This window comes from Acipenser ruthenus, chromosome 4 (assembly GCF_902713425.1).
Source record: "Acipenser ruthenus chromosome 4, fAciRut3.2 maternal haplotype, whole genome shotgun sequence".
In the NCBI taxonomy this organism is placed as follows: Eukaryota; Metazoa; Chordata; class Actinopteri; order Acipenseriformes; family Acipenseridae; genus Acipenser; species Acipenser ruthenus.
The window spans coordinates 82,517,898-82,535,039 of NC_081192.1; the positions used below are offsets into that span (position 1 = coordinate 82,517,898).

General features: G+C 36.6%; 1 protein-coding gene across 2 annotated transcripts in view; it reads right to left on the reverse strand.

Moving 5' to 3' along the window:
* Positions 1–17,142, reverse strand: part of LOC117400551 (lysophosphatidylcholine acyltransferase 1-like) — a 98,711-nt gene that overhangs the window by 51,880 nt on the left and 29,689 nt on the right. For both annotated transcript variants that reach the window (XM_034000688.3, XM_059022948.1), the window contains exon 2: positions 585–727. In XM_034000688.3, the coding sequence (XP_033856579.1) occupies positions 585–727 (143 nt within the window). The remainder of the gene's footprint in view (positions 1–584; positions 728–17,142) is intronic.

Here is a 17,142-nt window from a genome sequence, read left to right on the forward strand (position 1 = left end):
ATGCACCTTTTGTTAATTGTTTAATTGTTTTTATTATTAATTATCATCCGCACCTGGGCGTTATTGGGGGTTTAAAAGGAGAGCAGGCAGTCTGCTCGAGGCTGCTGAGTAGAAGGAGGCAGAAGAGGTGCTCTGTCTCCGAGTAGCCAGAGTTAAAAAAGTAAGTGCGGTGTCAAACCTGTGTTTGTGTAAGGACGGGAAAACAGCTTAGCTGTCCCGTGTTAGGCAGTGTGTTCCTGAAAGTTGAGTTAGTGCTCCAAGAGGAGTTAGGTGTTTATTTTGATTTTGTATTTGTTTGATTTTGTGTTTATTAAAACGCGCTTTAAAAATCCACTTCTGTTGTGCTGGGTCGTATTTTTAAAGGGGCACGAACCCGAGTGAGTGCCGCTCGTTTACAATAAATATATATATATATATATATATATATATATATATATATATATATATAAAATGGCGATCGATTTTATTCTTAATACAAGGGCGGTAAAACGTGACCGATGTGTATCTGGCTAACGGACATCCGAGTGCCGACTGTATTCTTAAAAGAAGAAAATATTCTATAGACGCTGCTGTGCATTACTTACTTTCTCCACCACGAGAGTGGCTCTTCTATGACTTTTTCTGAGCGTCCCATGGAGGCGAGGAATGCAAAGGGCCAGGCCAGCAACATCATGAACGCAGCGAAGAAGAGGCGGATAGGAAACAGCGTCACTGTCATTACTGCAATCTGAAAACAAAGCACACGACACATTAGTCCAATAGGTCTGGAATTTTAAGACATTGATGTTATATGCAATTTTGAACCTCAGAATTTTGTAGATAAAAATGCTCTATATATATTTGTATAGAATATATATAGAGCCCCCCCACCACCACCCCCCCACCCCACCCCACCCCACCCCATTGGCAAGACAATGCTATACAGTAGTATTTCTATACGACTGAAGACCGGTTTAAATGTACAAGCAGAATATAACTTCAGCACATTACAAAAGTTTTAACCCATAGATAGTGCAGTATAAGAAGCTATGCTAACCTAGTACAGTCATAACAATGGGGAAAGGAAACTTAGATCTTTTAGCAGTATGTAGGGCAGCAGTGTGGAGTAGTGATTAGGGCTCTGGACTCTTGACCGGAGGGTCGTGGGTTCAATCCCCAGTAGGGGACACTGCTGCTGTACCCCTGAGCAAGGTACTTTACCTAGATTGCTCCAGTAAAAACCCAATTGTATAAATGGTTAATTGTATGTAAAAATAATGTGATATCTTGTAACAATTGTAAGTCGCCCTGGAAAAATATGTATTGACTAATTACATCTATTAAGTGAAAACAAGCTCAATATGACTTGCTTAAAACATCCAGTGCCAGTATGATTCCTAGAAATTGCAGAGGCTAAACAGATTGTTTCCAACACTAAATCTTGAGCTATTAAAGTATTTGAGAACAGTAAAAATGGCAAACAAGGAGAGGTAGATGAATGGCAAACAGCTGGAATGGAGTGTAGTGTTGAAGGAACGGATAACACATAATACTGATGTTGGATTCCCTATAAGTAGGCTTTGATAGTTAAAGAGTCCTTGGTATGAACAATAAAAAGCAAGAATCCAATCTTGATTGAAAGGGGTTGAGGAAATCCATTTTAGTTCAGAAATTGTTGAGAAAAAGTACTCCAGCCAGTGGTGTAGGATGATCTAGTTGAAGGGTGAGAGTAGATGCCATGTATCCTGGGCTGAATCCAGGAGATTACAAAAATGAGAGATTTAGTTGAATAGATGATTTGATTGCGGAGCTTCCAGAGGCGTTGGATGAGCAGCAGACTTTATGATGGAATCTGGATATCTGTATCCGAACTAACGCATCGGCCATGCTTTTGTGAGTACCGGGAAAGTGGTGTCTTGAATAATAAATGATTTGAAACTGAAATCCATATTAGACAACAGAGAGGTCAAGAGGGCTCAAGAGATAAATTATACAAATGTTGAGGCTGTTTTAGGGCAGATCAATACAAAGTGCGTGGTGGATCATATCCCTGCAGGATTGCAAGACGTAGATTTGCTGCAAAACCTTTTGAACTGATCGGGAACAGTCTATGAATGCATTATGCATCGTAAGGTGAGAGAATGCTTTCAGTTATATTAATAGTTCTTCAATGTCTGCTGGCAGTTCCACACATTAATTAATTAGCCTCTTAAAAAACCAAGCTCCAGGTAATTAAATTATTTGATTAGAAAATACAGGGCCACTTCATGAAGCGAGAGGGTAAACTACAAGAATGCGTTGCAAAAAACACGAAACCAGGACAATTTCACCACGAGTAACATTTTTTCAGAACAAGCTGGGGATCCGTGTTGAATGAGAATTGATTGAAATTAATGTCCTACCGATTATGATTTTGTGTCTCAGTTACTGAAAGTAGCAATGGATTGCTGCAGCCAGGAGATTGGATGGAAATACTGCAGCGTGACGATTGACAGATCTACTGCCGATATGGGCGTGGAGAGACAAGGCTGTAATGGCGTCTGCAATGGCAAGAAAGTAAACAGAATTGGTAATGTTGGTATTGAGTGATTCCAGGCGCTTGTGCACCAAAGGGCATTGTTGAGAGTTGAATAAAAGCTTGCTGTCTTTAGATATTATAAAAGGGCAGAAAGATAATCTGCGCTACTGGATCTTGTAATGCAATCTGAGAGTAAAATGTTGGCAGCTTGAACAGCTGGGGGAGAGGCACTGCTGCTGCTTGAGTACATCGCAGAGGCTGTCATGGAAGGTCGGCGTTGTGCGGAGTCGAAGAGTCGCTATGTTGGTAGAATAAAACAGGATACCAGGCGGATTTCTTTAGCCATTTCATCTGCTGGATTTGGATAGATGGCTAAATAACGTAGATTTAATTGATGAAAGATGATAGGATGCAGGTGGGCCTAGCTCCACCCCCCGAACCACACTTCCAGGTTAACATACAAATCAACTACACCCATCTGTCCAGTTACTGAATTTCAATTCAACACCACAATACGTAAGTCATAATTTACTCCCAACCCTAGCCTGGGGCCTAAAGATTACTCAGGTTTACTGAATAGTGTTTTTTTCTGCCTCATACTGTAACAATGAGATTTATGAGTTACAATGGCTTGAATAAACTATGTAAAATAAATAAATACATAAATAAAATACAATTTGTAGTTTGTCTCATCAGTTCAAGCCTAACATAATAATAATTTCTCACTTACAGGTAGTTTTTTGTGGCACAGGAATTGCAAGCTTGAATCAACGGCTTATGTTGCATTTCCTTCCCTGCCTCAACAGGTTGAAGAAGAAAAAGTTGCCAACTTAGCAAACTAACACTCAGTCATTTATCAATTTGGTATTCTAGAATAATTGGAACAAGCTACAAACACTTAGATCCATTAATGTAATACAGGTCAGATTTGCAACCGAAATCTAATACCAAAACAAGATACCTGTAAAGAAAACATTACACCTCTGCAGCTGATAATTTAAAAGGTTCCTGCAATATTTCTGTAGTGCATTAAGCCCCGGTCACACCTAGAATGACAACGATAACGGAGAGGTCACACCAGAACAAAAGGGCTCCAATATATTGTACAGCAAATGCCAATCTACTTTTTAGTACACACCCACTTTTATTTCCAGCAAGATGAGGGACAGTGATGAGGAACATTAAGAAATACTCCTGTTGTATTAGATCAGGGGTTTTCAACCAGGGGGGTACGTGTACCCCTGGGGGTACTTCCAAGGGTTATAGGGGGTACGCAGGATGACTCAGAAATGCACAAATAAAAATGAAAGTAAGAGAAACTAATGATCTTGATTTTTTTTTTTTTTAACGGTACTATATATTCTCTAAACCATGGTGTATACTTATTTAATCTTATTAAACAATCTAACACATCCATATTTTCCACCTGTACGCATGCACAATTTCAATTGCATGGATTTCCACTCTGATATAAGTGAAGCAGGCGTTTGGCAATTGTGCCTGGAGAGCGCTCTGTGCTGCTCCTGATCTTTGCTGTTTTCAACTTGTCATATCAGTGAAGCACAGTGTTTCTGCATTTTTTAGAAGTATAAATGCTCTGGTAAACATAAATAGTCATCACAATACTCATACTTTAACGGTTTTTGTTACCGTGGCTGCATTTTATTAACAGTAATAGCAGCTGGTTGAATATGTGTTCAGTGTTTGATACTTTTCTTACTTGCAATAGAAGAAAGAAGGAAAACACAAGTCAGAAAGTGCAAAGTGACAGTTATACAGAATCCCTTTGGATCATTTTTAGTTAGTAATTAGTTAGTTTTATCTTGAGGTTAATGTTTTTGATACTGTAAACACTTTAAAAATGGCACACACAATTATGCTGAGATGGGAAGTAAATGGTAACGTGATAAAGGAGGCTGTGTGGTCCAGTGGTTAAAGAAAAGGGCTTGTAACCAGGAGGTCTCCGGTTCAAATCCCACCTCAGCCACTGACTCATTGTGTGACCCTGAGCAAGTCACTTAACCGCCTTGTGCTCCGTCTTTCGGGTGAGACGTAATTGTAAGTGACTCTGCAGCTGATGCATAGTTCACACACCCTAGTCTCTGTAAGTCGCCTTGGATAAAGGCGTCTGCTAAATAAACAAATAATAGTAATAAACATTTACAGTGCAGACTATTTTGTATTTATATGACTTTTCCCGATAGAAAGCAAAAGATTCCTAAAAATACTACATTTTAATTCTTTGCATCCAAGTTTTAAGAATGAAGCCTACTGTTTGGTTCTGTCTCAGCAATTTGTCAGTCCCAGACTGTTGTGTAAAATTATATATTAAACAAAAATGGAGAAAAACAAAATGTGTTAACCAGATTATTCTACCTTTTATTGCAACTGTGGTACCATTCAGTGAGCGAAAATTGTAAAGGGTACTTTAGCTGAAATCTCCCGACAGAAGAAGTACCGTTTCAAAAAAAGGTTGAAAACCCCTGTATTAGATCAACAGAAGGTGTAGGAGACAGAGAAGATGAGTGTGGGTTCACAGAGTACTATAGAGGAGTTAGGGAAATTCCAAACGCTCGTTGGTAGTCAAGTGCTGAAAATTACGTTGTGGGTATTGCCTCAAGGAAGTATGCACAGTCGCCTTGGGTACAACCTCTTCCCATTAAAGTAAAACATAACCTAAGAACATGGTATGTATTGTTGACTACACCTTACTTAATGACAACAGAGTATAGTTATACGAATTATTATTATTATTATTATTATTATTATTATTATTAAAAGCAAAAAAAAAAATGCAGACTGACATGTCTTTATTGAGCTTATAGGATCATACATTGTGCTTGTGCTATAATTACACATTAATGGCTGTTTATAAAATAATTTATAACAAAACAAAAAACAAAAAAAAAGATTCCTTTATTATTATTATAATAATAATAATAATAATAATAATAATAATAATAATAATAATAATTATAATTATTATTATTTATTTCTTAGCAGACGCCCTTATCCAGGGCGACTAACAATCATAAGCAAATACATGTCTTACAATCGTAAGCAAATTGAGGTATACTAGAACCCGTTTTCCGATGTGATGGTCTGCGGTGGAACATCGGAGGGCATCTTCTCTATGGTTACTGTTTATTGTGTTTAAAATATATAACATCAGGTAGGTGATGTCACATATAATACAGCCCTGATTGGCCAGGAACATTTATTGTTATCGTTGTAGAGGGAAAAAAACGCTCTGAAAGCGATCGAAACGATAGCTAGCGTTATCGTTTACAATGATTGTTACCGTTATCATTGTAGTGTGGCGATCTCCATTCCTTTGAACTGGAACGATTTTTAAAAATTGTTATCGTTACAGGTCTGACCGGGGCTTTGGACTGTGTGTGTGAATGTATTACTATCAATGTGGGGACAAAATTTGAGAAAATGTCCCCACAAAGATAGTAACTCCTGAAAAAAATGACGTTGTGGGGACGTCCCCACTTTGTAAAACACCTTTAAGAACCAAATATGCCTTCAAAAAAATAGATAAAAAAGTGCCAAAATATTTAGTTTGCTGTCGACTTTCACCCTGTGTTTTGTATGACTGGAGTTAGAAATAGTAAATAAAAATATAGTGAGAGTCAATGAGCAGTCCCTTACAAATATAAGAATACACATGTGTCTGTCTGTCTGTCTGTCTGTCTGTCTATCTGACGCAGGGTCCCTCAAGCTGCATACTGATCTTTGTGCAGCACCAGGCAGGGCAGCTGGCTGAGCAGGTTTTTTTGGGTAAATGCAGTTTTGTTAACTGAATGGATTAGGGCATCATTGCAGTACAAGACGACTTTTGTTCTAGTGTTCAGAAAATACTTACTGTACATTTACATTATATACATGTACATTTTGCAAACAGACATTTTACATACCAATTTACATCTAAAAACCCTCAAAACAATACCACGAGTCAATTAGTCCACAACAGGGATATAAGGTAAATACAGAAACATTTTTTAAAGCAACTAAGATTATGAAAAATAAAATTACACAAAATAACTGAAAACATAAATCATCATAATTTGTTGATGACATTTAAAATAATTTTCTTACAAGCTTACTAATAAAAACTTGCAAAATGTACCTAAATATAAACAAATCATTTTATTCAGTTGTTTTAACACCTTGGCTGATGGGTTTTTTTTGGAAGAGCTACTATTTTTCTTAAAAACCAAAAATAGTTCAGAAAAAAAAAAAAAAAATCTGCACTGATATTTAGGGTAAAACATTTAGCCAGGAAGTGATCACAATGGGGTTGTTTAACCTTTCATCATAGTCCCAAGTCAGAACACAAACAATACAAATAATTTGCAGTGCTTACAGCCTGCATTTCTACAAAGCTATCTAAAACACAAAAACAAGTTTTATAAAGTCCCAAGTCCATGACCTTAATTAAGCACTGCAAACATACTGTGCTGCACGTGTCCAAGAAAGCTATCCAAATGGGATTAAACAGGTTTTCCCTGACACCAATGAAAGTATAATGAGCTTCACCTAAGGCCTACCACCAGGTTAATCCTCTCACAAGGAAGGGTAATAAACTGAGCAAAAAACAATTTAGAAGATAAACAAAGAGAAATAGCCCTGTTGGATTGTCAAAGTACAATGAAGCGATATCCATTAATTAGAAAACACTCTCGCATTATTTTCTTAAAAAAAACAAAAAAAAAACAAAGCACTTTAAAACCTAGATATAACTTTGTACTTGTTAGGAGTTACTTATAGTTTATCTTCACAATGCCAGATGGAGCAATTTTACTGATTTGTCCGTGTGTCGGTTTGTTGTTGTTGAAAGATGCTGAGCTCCAGTCGAGCTGACAGGCTGCGATTGGCTGATTTGGCAGTTGTCGGTATAGTACTGGATGCTTTCGTCAGTGCAAAACACTGATTGGCTGGTTTTGGTAGATAATTAAATACATTTGGACCATTTGTGTCTGTTTAGTATTTACTGTCCAATAGATGTTAACTGAACTTTGAATACAACAAGTCAAAATGAATAAGCCGGTACTTGCACGGATTGATTTTAAGTTTGCTTCAGTTTATTCTGTGACATTCCAGCAGGCATCTACTGTCTGATAGAAGCCCGCTAGAGCTGGAAGCTGTTTGGCTGATGGTACTGAATCTTTCTTATAAAATATAGAATAGTAGTTATATACCAGTTTGAAAGAACAATGAGGTTGGCAGCCTCACACATATTTATTTTCCTTTACGATTAGATGAAGCCATCCTTTGTCAACATGCACACCTTAGCCATGACAACTAAACCCACAAGTATACTGTATATGGTTAGATTTATAATTTATTAATATGTCAGTTACAAAAAAACAAACATTGCAATAAGTTCAAGTTCCTTCATTTAAAATTAGCTATGCTATGAATATTCTAACACAAAAAACACAAGTTAAAGAAAATTCAACAAGGCCGTAATGACGTGACTGATGTGCTGAAGGTTGTGTCACAGACTTAATCAAAACCCTTGAGCCTGGCAAGGTGTGGAGAATACATAACATACTGGTTTTCAGGTAGGTTCTTGTCTAATCTGTTGTTGCAAATACCCACTGACTGCGAGTACAGCACAAAGGAGTGGAAAGTGGCAGATATGGAGGCAAGTCCATATTATATTCGAGACATTAAAATGGCCCATGGTGAGCCCAGATTAGTGTATTTATGTGAGCAGACTGAGATGGATAAGTACAGGACTTTCCATAACTGTCCTGCAGGGGATTCCGCAAGATTTGGTTTGAGAGTGAGACATTCCAAGAATAAACAAGCTTCTCCAAGACACCCAGATTGTTGTTGTGACATGTGCCAACTAAGAAAGGGCCTATTTAAAAAAAGAGAGTTTGTACAGTTTGCTCCCCTGGAAGATGTTGTGTTTATACGGAGGTTAGTTCAGGACAGCCAGTGGTTAATTTCAATGGAAAGGAACTAATAAGAGCAACCTGCTTTAAGTGTAAACAACCAGTAGACTGGAGAGTCATGGGAAGCATGGTATGTCTGCAGTGTAGGGAGCTTACTGAGGGAGTTGCAGTACATTACAGGTGCCAACCAGAGAAAGATCACCATACCTGTGATGCAAGATACTGGATGCCTGGGACCAGCCTTGCTTTTTTGAAGGAGAAGAGGAGAACAGAAAAAGATGGGGTCCCTCCTGACCTGAAGAGAAGAGCTTGCTTGCTGCTAAATAGTTTTTATCATATAGTTGCATACTGCATTTTCTATAATTAAAAAATAAAACTTATGCTTTCTGGTCACTAGCACCAGTTTTCTCTAAAACATTAATTATAGCTGTCTTTTCCTTTAACACCTTTTCAGCAAAACAGCAACACCTCAAGTATTTATAAACGAAGCCAGAGCTTGGGGCTTTTTCTAACTAATCATTTTCTCTGAAAAACAAACTTCTACCCAGTAACGGCCATCTAGATAGTATTTTTATCAGTCAAATGGTCAGTGTGTAGTTTGGTCTTGCAGTATTGCTTGCTAGAGGTGGATTTTTGAGGAAGTAGGCTGAAGTCTATTTTCTGTGAAGGTGTTAAGTTAAGATGTATACTAACATGCTGAACTTACTGATTAAATGTGATAAGCTTATGATTTATATTTACTTAAACTAATGTATTATAAATTATATTACTTAGAGTAGTATGTGCATTTTGCTTAAACATGTTAAATATTTTGTAGTGTGAATTTAAACATGTAGGTGAGCTTGATAGCTAGCAGACACATTGTAACCACATACTGCATGAGCAGGGGGGTTGTGGTTACCTCATTAAAAGGTGTGTAGGCAACTGAAAAATTGCACATTAAAACTAATCAAATGATACCAAAGCGTTCTTTTTTCCCAACATCCTCAACTGAGCTTGTGAGAATTTGAACCCAGCCTCTGTAGCTGAATCCTGATTTGAGAAAAACCTTTACCTACTGATTGATATTACCAAGCTGCTCTAAATCAATTACACAAAGAGGAGGGTAAGCATATATCCATTGCCTGAACTATAGATGTCTTAAATATGAGTAGAATTAATTCATGCATTATGTAAGGTGGTTTAGTTAGATTAGTATGCCTGACTGAAAGCATTAACTGGTTTGAATTGTTTCTCGTTCAATTGTTCTTTAATACTTCTATGATATTTTTCAAACGTGACAAAACATTGTTAGAAACTTAAGCCGTGAAACACTTGTATTATTGTGGCAGTAATACTCGGATAAAACATTGTTAAAAACACAGTTTCGGATAAAACATTGTTAAAAACGTAATATTATCGTTGTTGTGCTTCATTAAATATATAGTCTCTTGAAAGATGACTGTTATCCTAAATACAAGTATCGTGTCTGTCTCAATGTTTAGTGGATTCATTTCACTCAGGCCCAGTGTATGAAAATTAACCACTAGGAGTACTGTTCCCTCCTGAGTTTTACCTTCATAGGACTCGAACGTGACAGTTGCTTCATCCCTTGAAAAGCCCACAGAGAAGCTCTGCTTGTGCAGTCCTCTCCAAACACTCACTATGATCACAGAAGACAATGCCTATAGCCCCCGAGCTCCCAATTCAAATCAAATCATTTTACTCATGAATTACTAGCAGGTCCCACAGACAATTATGCTGCTCTCAATTATATACTCAAACAAGGCTCAGACTAACATGCCAAAGTACACACTTCACCGATTCCCCAAGCGTACTGCAAGGCACCTACATGGAGAGTTATGCAATGCTCGAAAGATATTCTATTAGCACTAGAAGGTTTTGGACATAGGCATTACAATTTACCAATATTACTGTCAAATTCTCCAATGAAAAATAATTTGAATAAAAAAAAGGCCCACAGCTACAGACTTAAATTGTACTCCAGAAAATATTTTTACATCACTTTACATACTTTAATTAAAATGGTAAGGTGGGGTAAATCAAACTTTGTGGGTTATATGAAGAATATCGTTTTACCGATATACTTTATTTTGTCTTGTTGCAGGTGAAAATCTACAGCAATGACATAGTTCAGCCTACAAATGGTCAGGACTTTTGAAATACCCAGTACCATGTCAAGTGTTATCATTCCTGAGGTTGCCAGAATTATGCAACACTTTGGATATTAAAGTGGTGGATATCTGATCACAGTTCACACAAAATAAAAACATGTTGTCTTGGGTTTATGTATCGAAAACCACACTGAGAAAATGATGTGGCTTTTTTATTGAAAGAAAAAAAAACAGTATATCTGGTACGAAGTTCCAATGATGCATTTGGTGGATGTTTTTTTTTTTATCTGTTTTATTTTTCCACAGTATTGTATTGAAGTAAAACCTCCCCCCTTTAAACCAAACTGCTTTTTTTTGACATCCAGGCTCATAAAAGCTCCTAAAATACTTTGTTTATGAACAAGAACAAATGAAAATATCAAAGCAATAACAAATTAGGCTGATAAAGTAGAAATACAGCACAAGACACAACTGTGAAAGCAATGATTCCATTCGAAACTGTACAGTGTTCAGTATTGTTTTCAGAGGTCACGCTTGCAATACAATATTTGTCTCAAAATGGAACAAATTACCTTTTAATTGAAAACATAAAAATTGAAGCCAGAAACAGAATATTTCATTTCAATAAGATGAAGTAAATTTCACTAATCTCTGGTTTCACATTGCTATCAGATATTATTATCTGAAAAGCCTAAAATGAAAACAAATGCAGCTTGTAATGTAGACTGACATAATCAATGACTTAACTGGATTTACAGTGCTGCAATTTAAAATAATACACAATTGTGACTAACTTTCAAAATCTGAAGGGATATTTATTTACTTCTGTTTATGTAACCTGGCAAATCAAACTACGATCTGGTTTCCTTTCATTTTGCTCTCAGCATATGCTCCCACGTGAGATGAAGCTCTACTCTTGAGTTCAGTAAGGAGGATGTCCTACTGCAGTGCTGCACAAACGTTTTTTATGCCGCCCCCCAACATTTAAAATCTGTTTATAAAACTTTAAACTTGGCGAGTCAACATTTAGCTAACACGTTAAATCTGTGTTTCTAACAAATAAATCAGATTTTTATTTTTTTTATTTATTTATTTTTTACACTTGGCGATTCAACATTTACCTAACAGATACATTTGAAAAACATTATCGTTCAGCAATTAAATCTGAAAATACAAAATCTGGCTTTTCACAAAATAAATATTTATTTTGCCAGCTAAATAAGATGCAGTCTAGCCCTATCAAGTATCTTAACTCGAATTTATTATGTGTGTCACGTGTAAACAATATGGCATTTTCTGGATGTGTACATATAATAACAGTAGATATGCCGTTAATATGGTCTCAACAAAATATACGTCAATAATACTTCATTCGTTTCATTGTGTATAACAAAAAAAGAAGCGTTTGACTTGTAAGCAAGATAAGATTTGGGGATATTAAAAATGAAATGGGGGGGGGGGGGGGGGGCTCTTTGGAGAGCATGGGCACTTATTAACCTTTGGCCAGTAAAACAGGGTGTAATATCGAGCATATATTGTATATAATAAAATATATACTAGTAGTTCTATACCAGTTTGAGAGAACAATGCAGTTGACAGCCTGGCACCCCCTTTCTCACGCATATTTATTTTCCTTTACGTTTAGATGAAGCCATCCTTTGTCAACATGCCCACCTTAGCCATGACAACTAAACCCTCAAGTTTCTAGTTCCCTTTACACATTGAATATGCTACTCTATACTGGGTGGCACTGTCTACCTACAAAGTCACTTGGGCACTTTGTGCTGCTGCAGTGACAATAAATAATAAACCAAAATAAGATTTGCCAAACCAAGAACAAGATGAGTTTGACAGCATTCCCCTATGAGTCATGATGGTAGTACTTGCATATTGTCTGCTGCCTCCACCTGTCAGGATGCATTGGTCTGTGTAAATTGTTTGGGGTTTTTTTGGTGCACAGCAGGAGAATAAAAGTAGCTAAGTGACTTTAAAGGCATCAGAATAATTGTATGACTATGTGATATTGTTATTCATATATGTATTATTGTTCCAACACCACTAGCCAAAATGGAAATAAGCAGTAAACTTTGCTGCAGATGCATTTGCTTCCTCTGTAAAATGTATTCGAAAATTGTTTATTTTCTGGCTACTGCTAAAGCAGGTCCTTTGACATCCAGAAATGCTGCGTTAACAACTCATTTTGCCAGGACTGGTAATTAAGATTATGCTCTACTGCATTATATGAATCAACAGTCATGACAAGCTCTACAGCACTACATGACAACATTTATTATCTTGGTCATATTCAGGATCAGCATTGATGGATGTAGGATTATTACCAAGCGACAATCTCTGTTGATCATCTGTCATAGACTAGCAAACAGGGCATTCCAGCTCCTCAGTTTCCCATAAAACATAGTTTAGTGGCTTCTCAATAGGAAATATGTTATATAAATCACTGTTGCACCACTTCCTCAGCTGAAATTTTTCAAAATTATTAAAGTGCATTAAAAAGTGCACTATTTATTACATATTTGCAAAATGTGGTATTTTATAAGCCCACGTTGAAATTACCATTGTCAATCATAACCTCCAGGTGCTGTAGTAGCAAAACATCACTTGTTAAATTTAGTGAAACACAACCATGAACATTCATCCCAAACGATACATGTTATAACCATATGTGATGTGTAATCCCTGAACTCTGTTGGCAGGAATAATGCGCTGCTATGAAGTGCAGCAGAATTAAACACTTGCTAGAATGCTTCATTGTTGCTTTCTATGTTCTTCAGTAATCTGCTACACAGTGGGAGCTGAATCTGTCTGTGACAGTACTGCATTAAAAAAAAAAAAAAACTGGGAAATAAATGAAAACTGAATGGGGTTTACAATAGCAGGATCTTCTGTAGTGTAACTGTAATCATGAACTTTGGAGGCTGTTTAAACAGCTCCACCTGGTAAACCTTCTCTGTTGCACTTAGTGAAGTTCATAAAAGAGGCAACACATCCACTCAGGGGGAAAACCGCTAGCAGGATTACTATAGAATGAAAATGTATAACATGCTGTTCAGGTGTTATGTAAGTAAGGCCCAGGGCAGGGAAGTTTTTAAGTGGAAATGTCCACTGTTTGTAAGTTTATGCAAAGTAAAAAAGTGTAAGCAAACCTGATGTTGTCTTTGTAGAAGCTGATAATGGACCGAAACCATACTGTACCAACACATCTCATGACTCAAACACATATTCCAATGAAGTAGTCTATTGAAATAAATAATAAACACTTATTCCTACCTCTTAGCCATCATCGATATCAGTTCCCTACATCCCTCCTAACTGGGCCCAAAATACTGTAGGGTTCATCTAATCTTCAACTAATTTCTAATCTGGCCCATTCATCTTTTATGATGGACTAGCCAGCATTCATACAGTATTTTGTCGCTCAAGCATTTCTGTAAATGCGCTCATCCTTAAAAGATAGAAACGATAATGCTAGAGAGGTATCTGATGAAAGACTAATCCCAACTCATACTGACTGATTAGGGAGTAACACCCTTCTAAGAAGTTCATTTTTAATCTGCCAAGCTTCTCTGCAAAGACGCTGTATTTATGCTGCCTGGGAAATAACATTTAATCTTCCTTGTTCTGGTCTCCCCAGCAGGATTAGGCTTTTGGGTAAAATAAGAACTAAAAATAAAATGCATTATGTAACTACTATTACAGCAGAGGGCCTGTATATTCAGTTCTGCACCTTCCAAATGGTACTGAACACAAGAACTCTTCAGAGAAGCAAATCATGTTCGGATCTCTGATGCATTCTGACACCTATCATTGTATCTCAGATTGTTCAGAATTGTAAAATCAATTATCTAACAGTTAAGAAAAAAAACACCTTTCAATACTGGCTTGCACACAATACAAATGCTTTGTAAATACTACACTTCATACAGAATCTGTAAAATCTGGCAACAGCAGGCACTAATTTGCATCTTAATATTGGAGCAGATGTGGAAAGGGCACCAAGAGAGTAATAGCCAGAACAAGGAACGTTTCATTGTCTATGACAGATCTCTCAATACCAATATGTGTGAAAGACAGAAAGGATGGTTTTGTTTTACATGTGTTTTTTTTATATATATATTTCCTCATAGGAGGTTTACAAGTGCTTTAGTGTGCATGCTGAAACAGCCCATAATCAATATGGATCATCAATGTCCTGTGTAGTGTTACTGTGTTTGCAGATAGTGTTACTGTGTTTGCAGATCATGAATTACATCTGTTCATATCCACTCAGCAACTCAGTTGACATTAAAACATTGGTGAAAGGGGTAACTCTTGATGACCCAGTAATGCTTTTCATGGTTCTCCTTGTTGCAATTAACTACCAAGAGAGTAATTTGCTATAATAACTGCCAAAAGAACGAGTACTATGTTCACTTAATGGAGAGCTCCATTACATTCTGTATGGCTACTATTAATTTCCAGAGTACGGTTTTATTTATTGTATGTAAAGCTGAATACATGTATTTTTTAATTGTACATACAATGAAAATAAATTTACCAAATACATTTCTTATTGTAACTAGCACACCTAGTTGTAACTGTCATACAAGAGTGCTAGGTAGAGATTTTGGAATCTAAATAATCATTTAGATTTCTCAAACCTGAGAAATGTGTTTTGTGTCTGTATGGCTATGCGATTGCGATTCTATGGAAACATTTCAGCCTTTTTGCAGGGGCACCACACACACACACACACACACACACACACACACACACACACACACACACACACACTGTACAGCCATCACATACACTGGCCCTAGAAAAGAAATATACTCTCTATGAAAATATATTTTAGTGTGCAAGCCAAATAGAATGGTAGATATCACCTAATTAGAAGTGAAATGGCCAATACATAGTATACTGAAAATTAGGATGGTATAAATCCCTTCCAGTGCATCTCCTTAATGCAAAAGTAAATTTAATCTATTTTATGTGTATATTCTACTTCAACGTTTCCCAAAAGTGGGGGTCACGACCCACATATGACGATCTACAAAATATGATGTCGGTGCACACTATTCATATTTTGTTTCACTATATATTGTTTTTAATATTTCTATTAAAAACAAAAAACACAGAAACAGGCTGGATGCAGGTAACGTGTAGTGTAGTAAGTGTCAGTAGTGACTGACTGGCCTAATCTGACAGGTTGTCGGTATGTTTGCAATGTTTGATCTTGAATTGAAAATTAAAACTGGTATTCAGTGTGTTGCAACACAAATTTAAACGTCTATGTTAGTTTAAAACCATTTTGTAGTAAGAATTAATTTGATAAAAGCAAACATTTTAGCAACCTGTAAAACTATCAAAGCCTGAATGCTTATATAATGTAGTGTAGTTACAAATAAATTAAACGTCACGTTTTGATTGGTTAAGTTGTAAGTTAAAATTTTGGGTCGTGGGTTCATTATTCTTGTGCTCATTTGGGAAACACTGTTCTACTTCCTACCAAGACTTTATTTCAGGGTTATTTTCTGCCACCAAAAGTAACGAATAATACAAGCCAGATATAAAACTATTTAAAACAGATATGCAAACTGGTGTATTCTTATTGCACTGTATCACTGCTATACTACAAAATCTGCCTTGTCATTGTAAACCCCTTGGGGAGACTCCAGCCCTGAGCTTCTCTGTATAAGTGGTTGTACATCAGTGCCAAGCATTAGAATTAGTAACCCCAGAAAAGTCCTGTTATGTTTGCATTATTCATACCAGCTATCTGATAAGTTTGGGTTGGAATGCTTAGATTCTGGTTTCAAACCTCAGGTCAACTTCTATGTGAATCTTGAGAAAGTCACTTACAGCAAGCCTAAGTCAAAGTCTAAACATATACATTTGATGTGACCTCTAGATTGAGCTATCCTAATTCCTTCATTAAAACTCACAGCAATTCAAGGAGGTACAGACCTTAAAAATATATCCTGTTAAGCTAAGGTTGATCCACCGCAACCCCTTCTTAAAGAAAATGAAGACACAAAAAGTAGCAAAGCAGGTGAATGTATGACATGACTTCAGAACTATTTTAACAGGGTATTTTTAAGTTGTTGCTATGACTTGTACAAGTTAAAGGACCGTGAAGAACAACTTCTCTGAAGCAGTGAAGAAGATCATTCAGCAATGTGATAGTACTGTCCTATTGTTTTTTGGGGGTTGGACAGTATTTTAAAAAAGGTCCGCTGTTTTTTCAAGCTTACATAAAACTGAACTTACTTTCCCAATAATTGTTACACTGTTCTGTTGTCTTAACTCCATCCTCACCCATGTGAGCAGTTCTGGTAACAGAAAGACAAGTCAGGAGACCACCACCTTGCCCAGTTGAACCATTAAAAAAAAAACCTCAAGACAGTGAAAACATGGACATGCCTGTTTCTCTCACTTTTTTAAAAACCAAAAACATGGGATTAATTACCCAGTATGCAGTAGTAAAATGATGATTTTGGTCAGCTGTAATAAAAGAATAAGGCGAAAATCTTAAATCAATTCAGTCTTCCAACAGAAAGCTTAAAATCCATTTACACAATCCTGTCAAAAATGTAATAGAACTTAGTATAGATTTCAG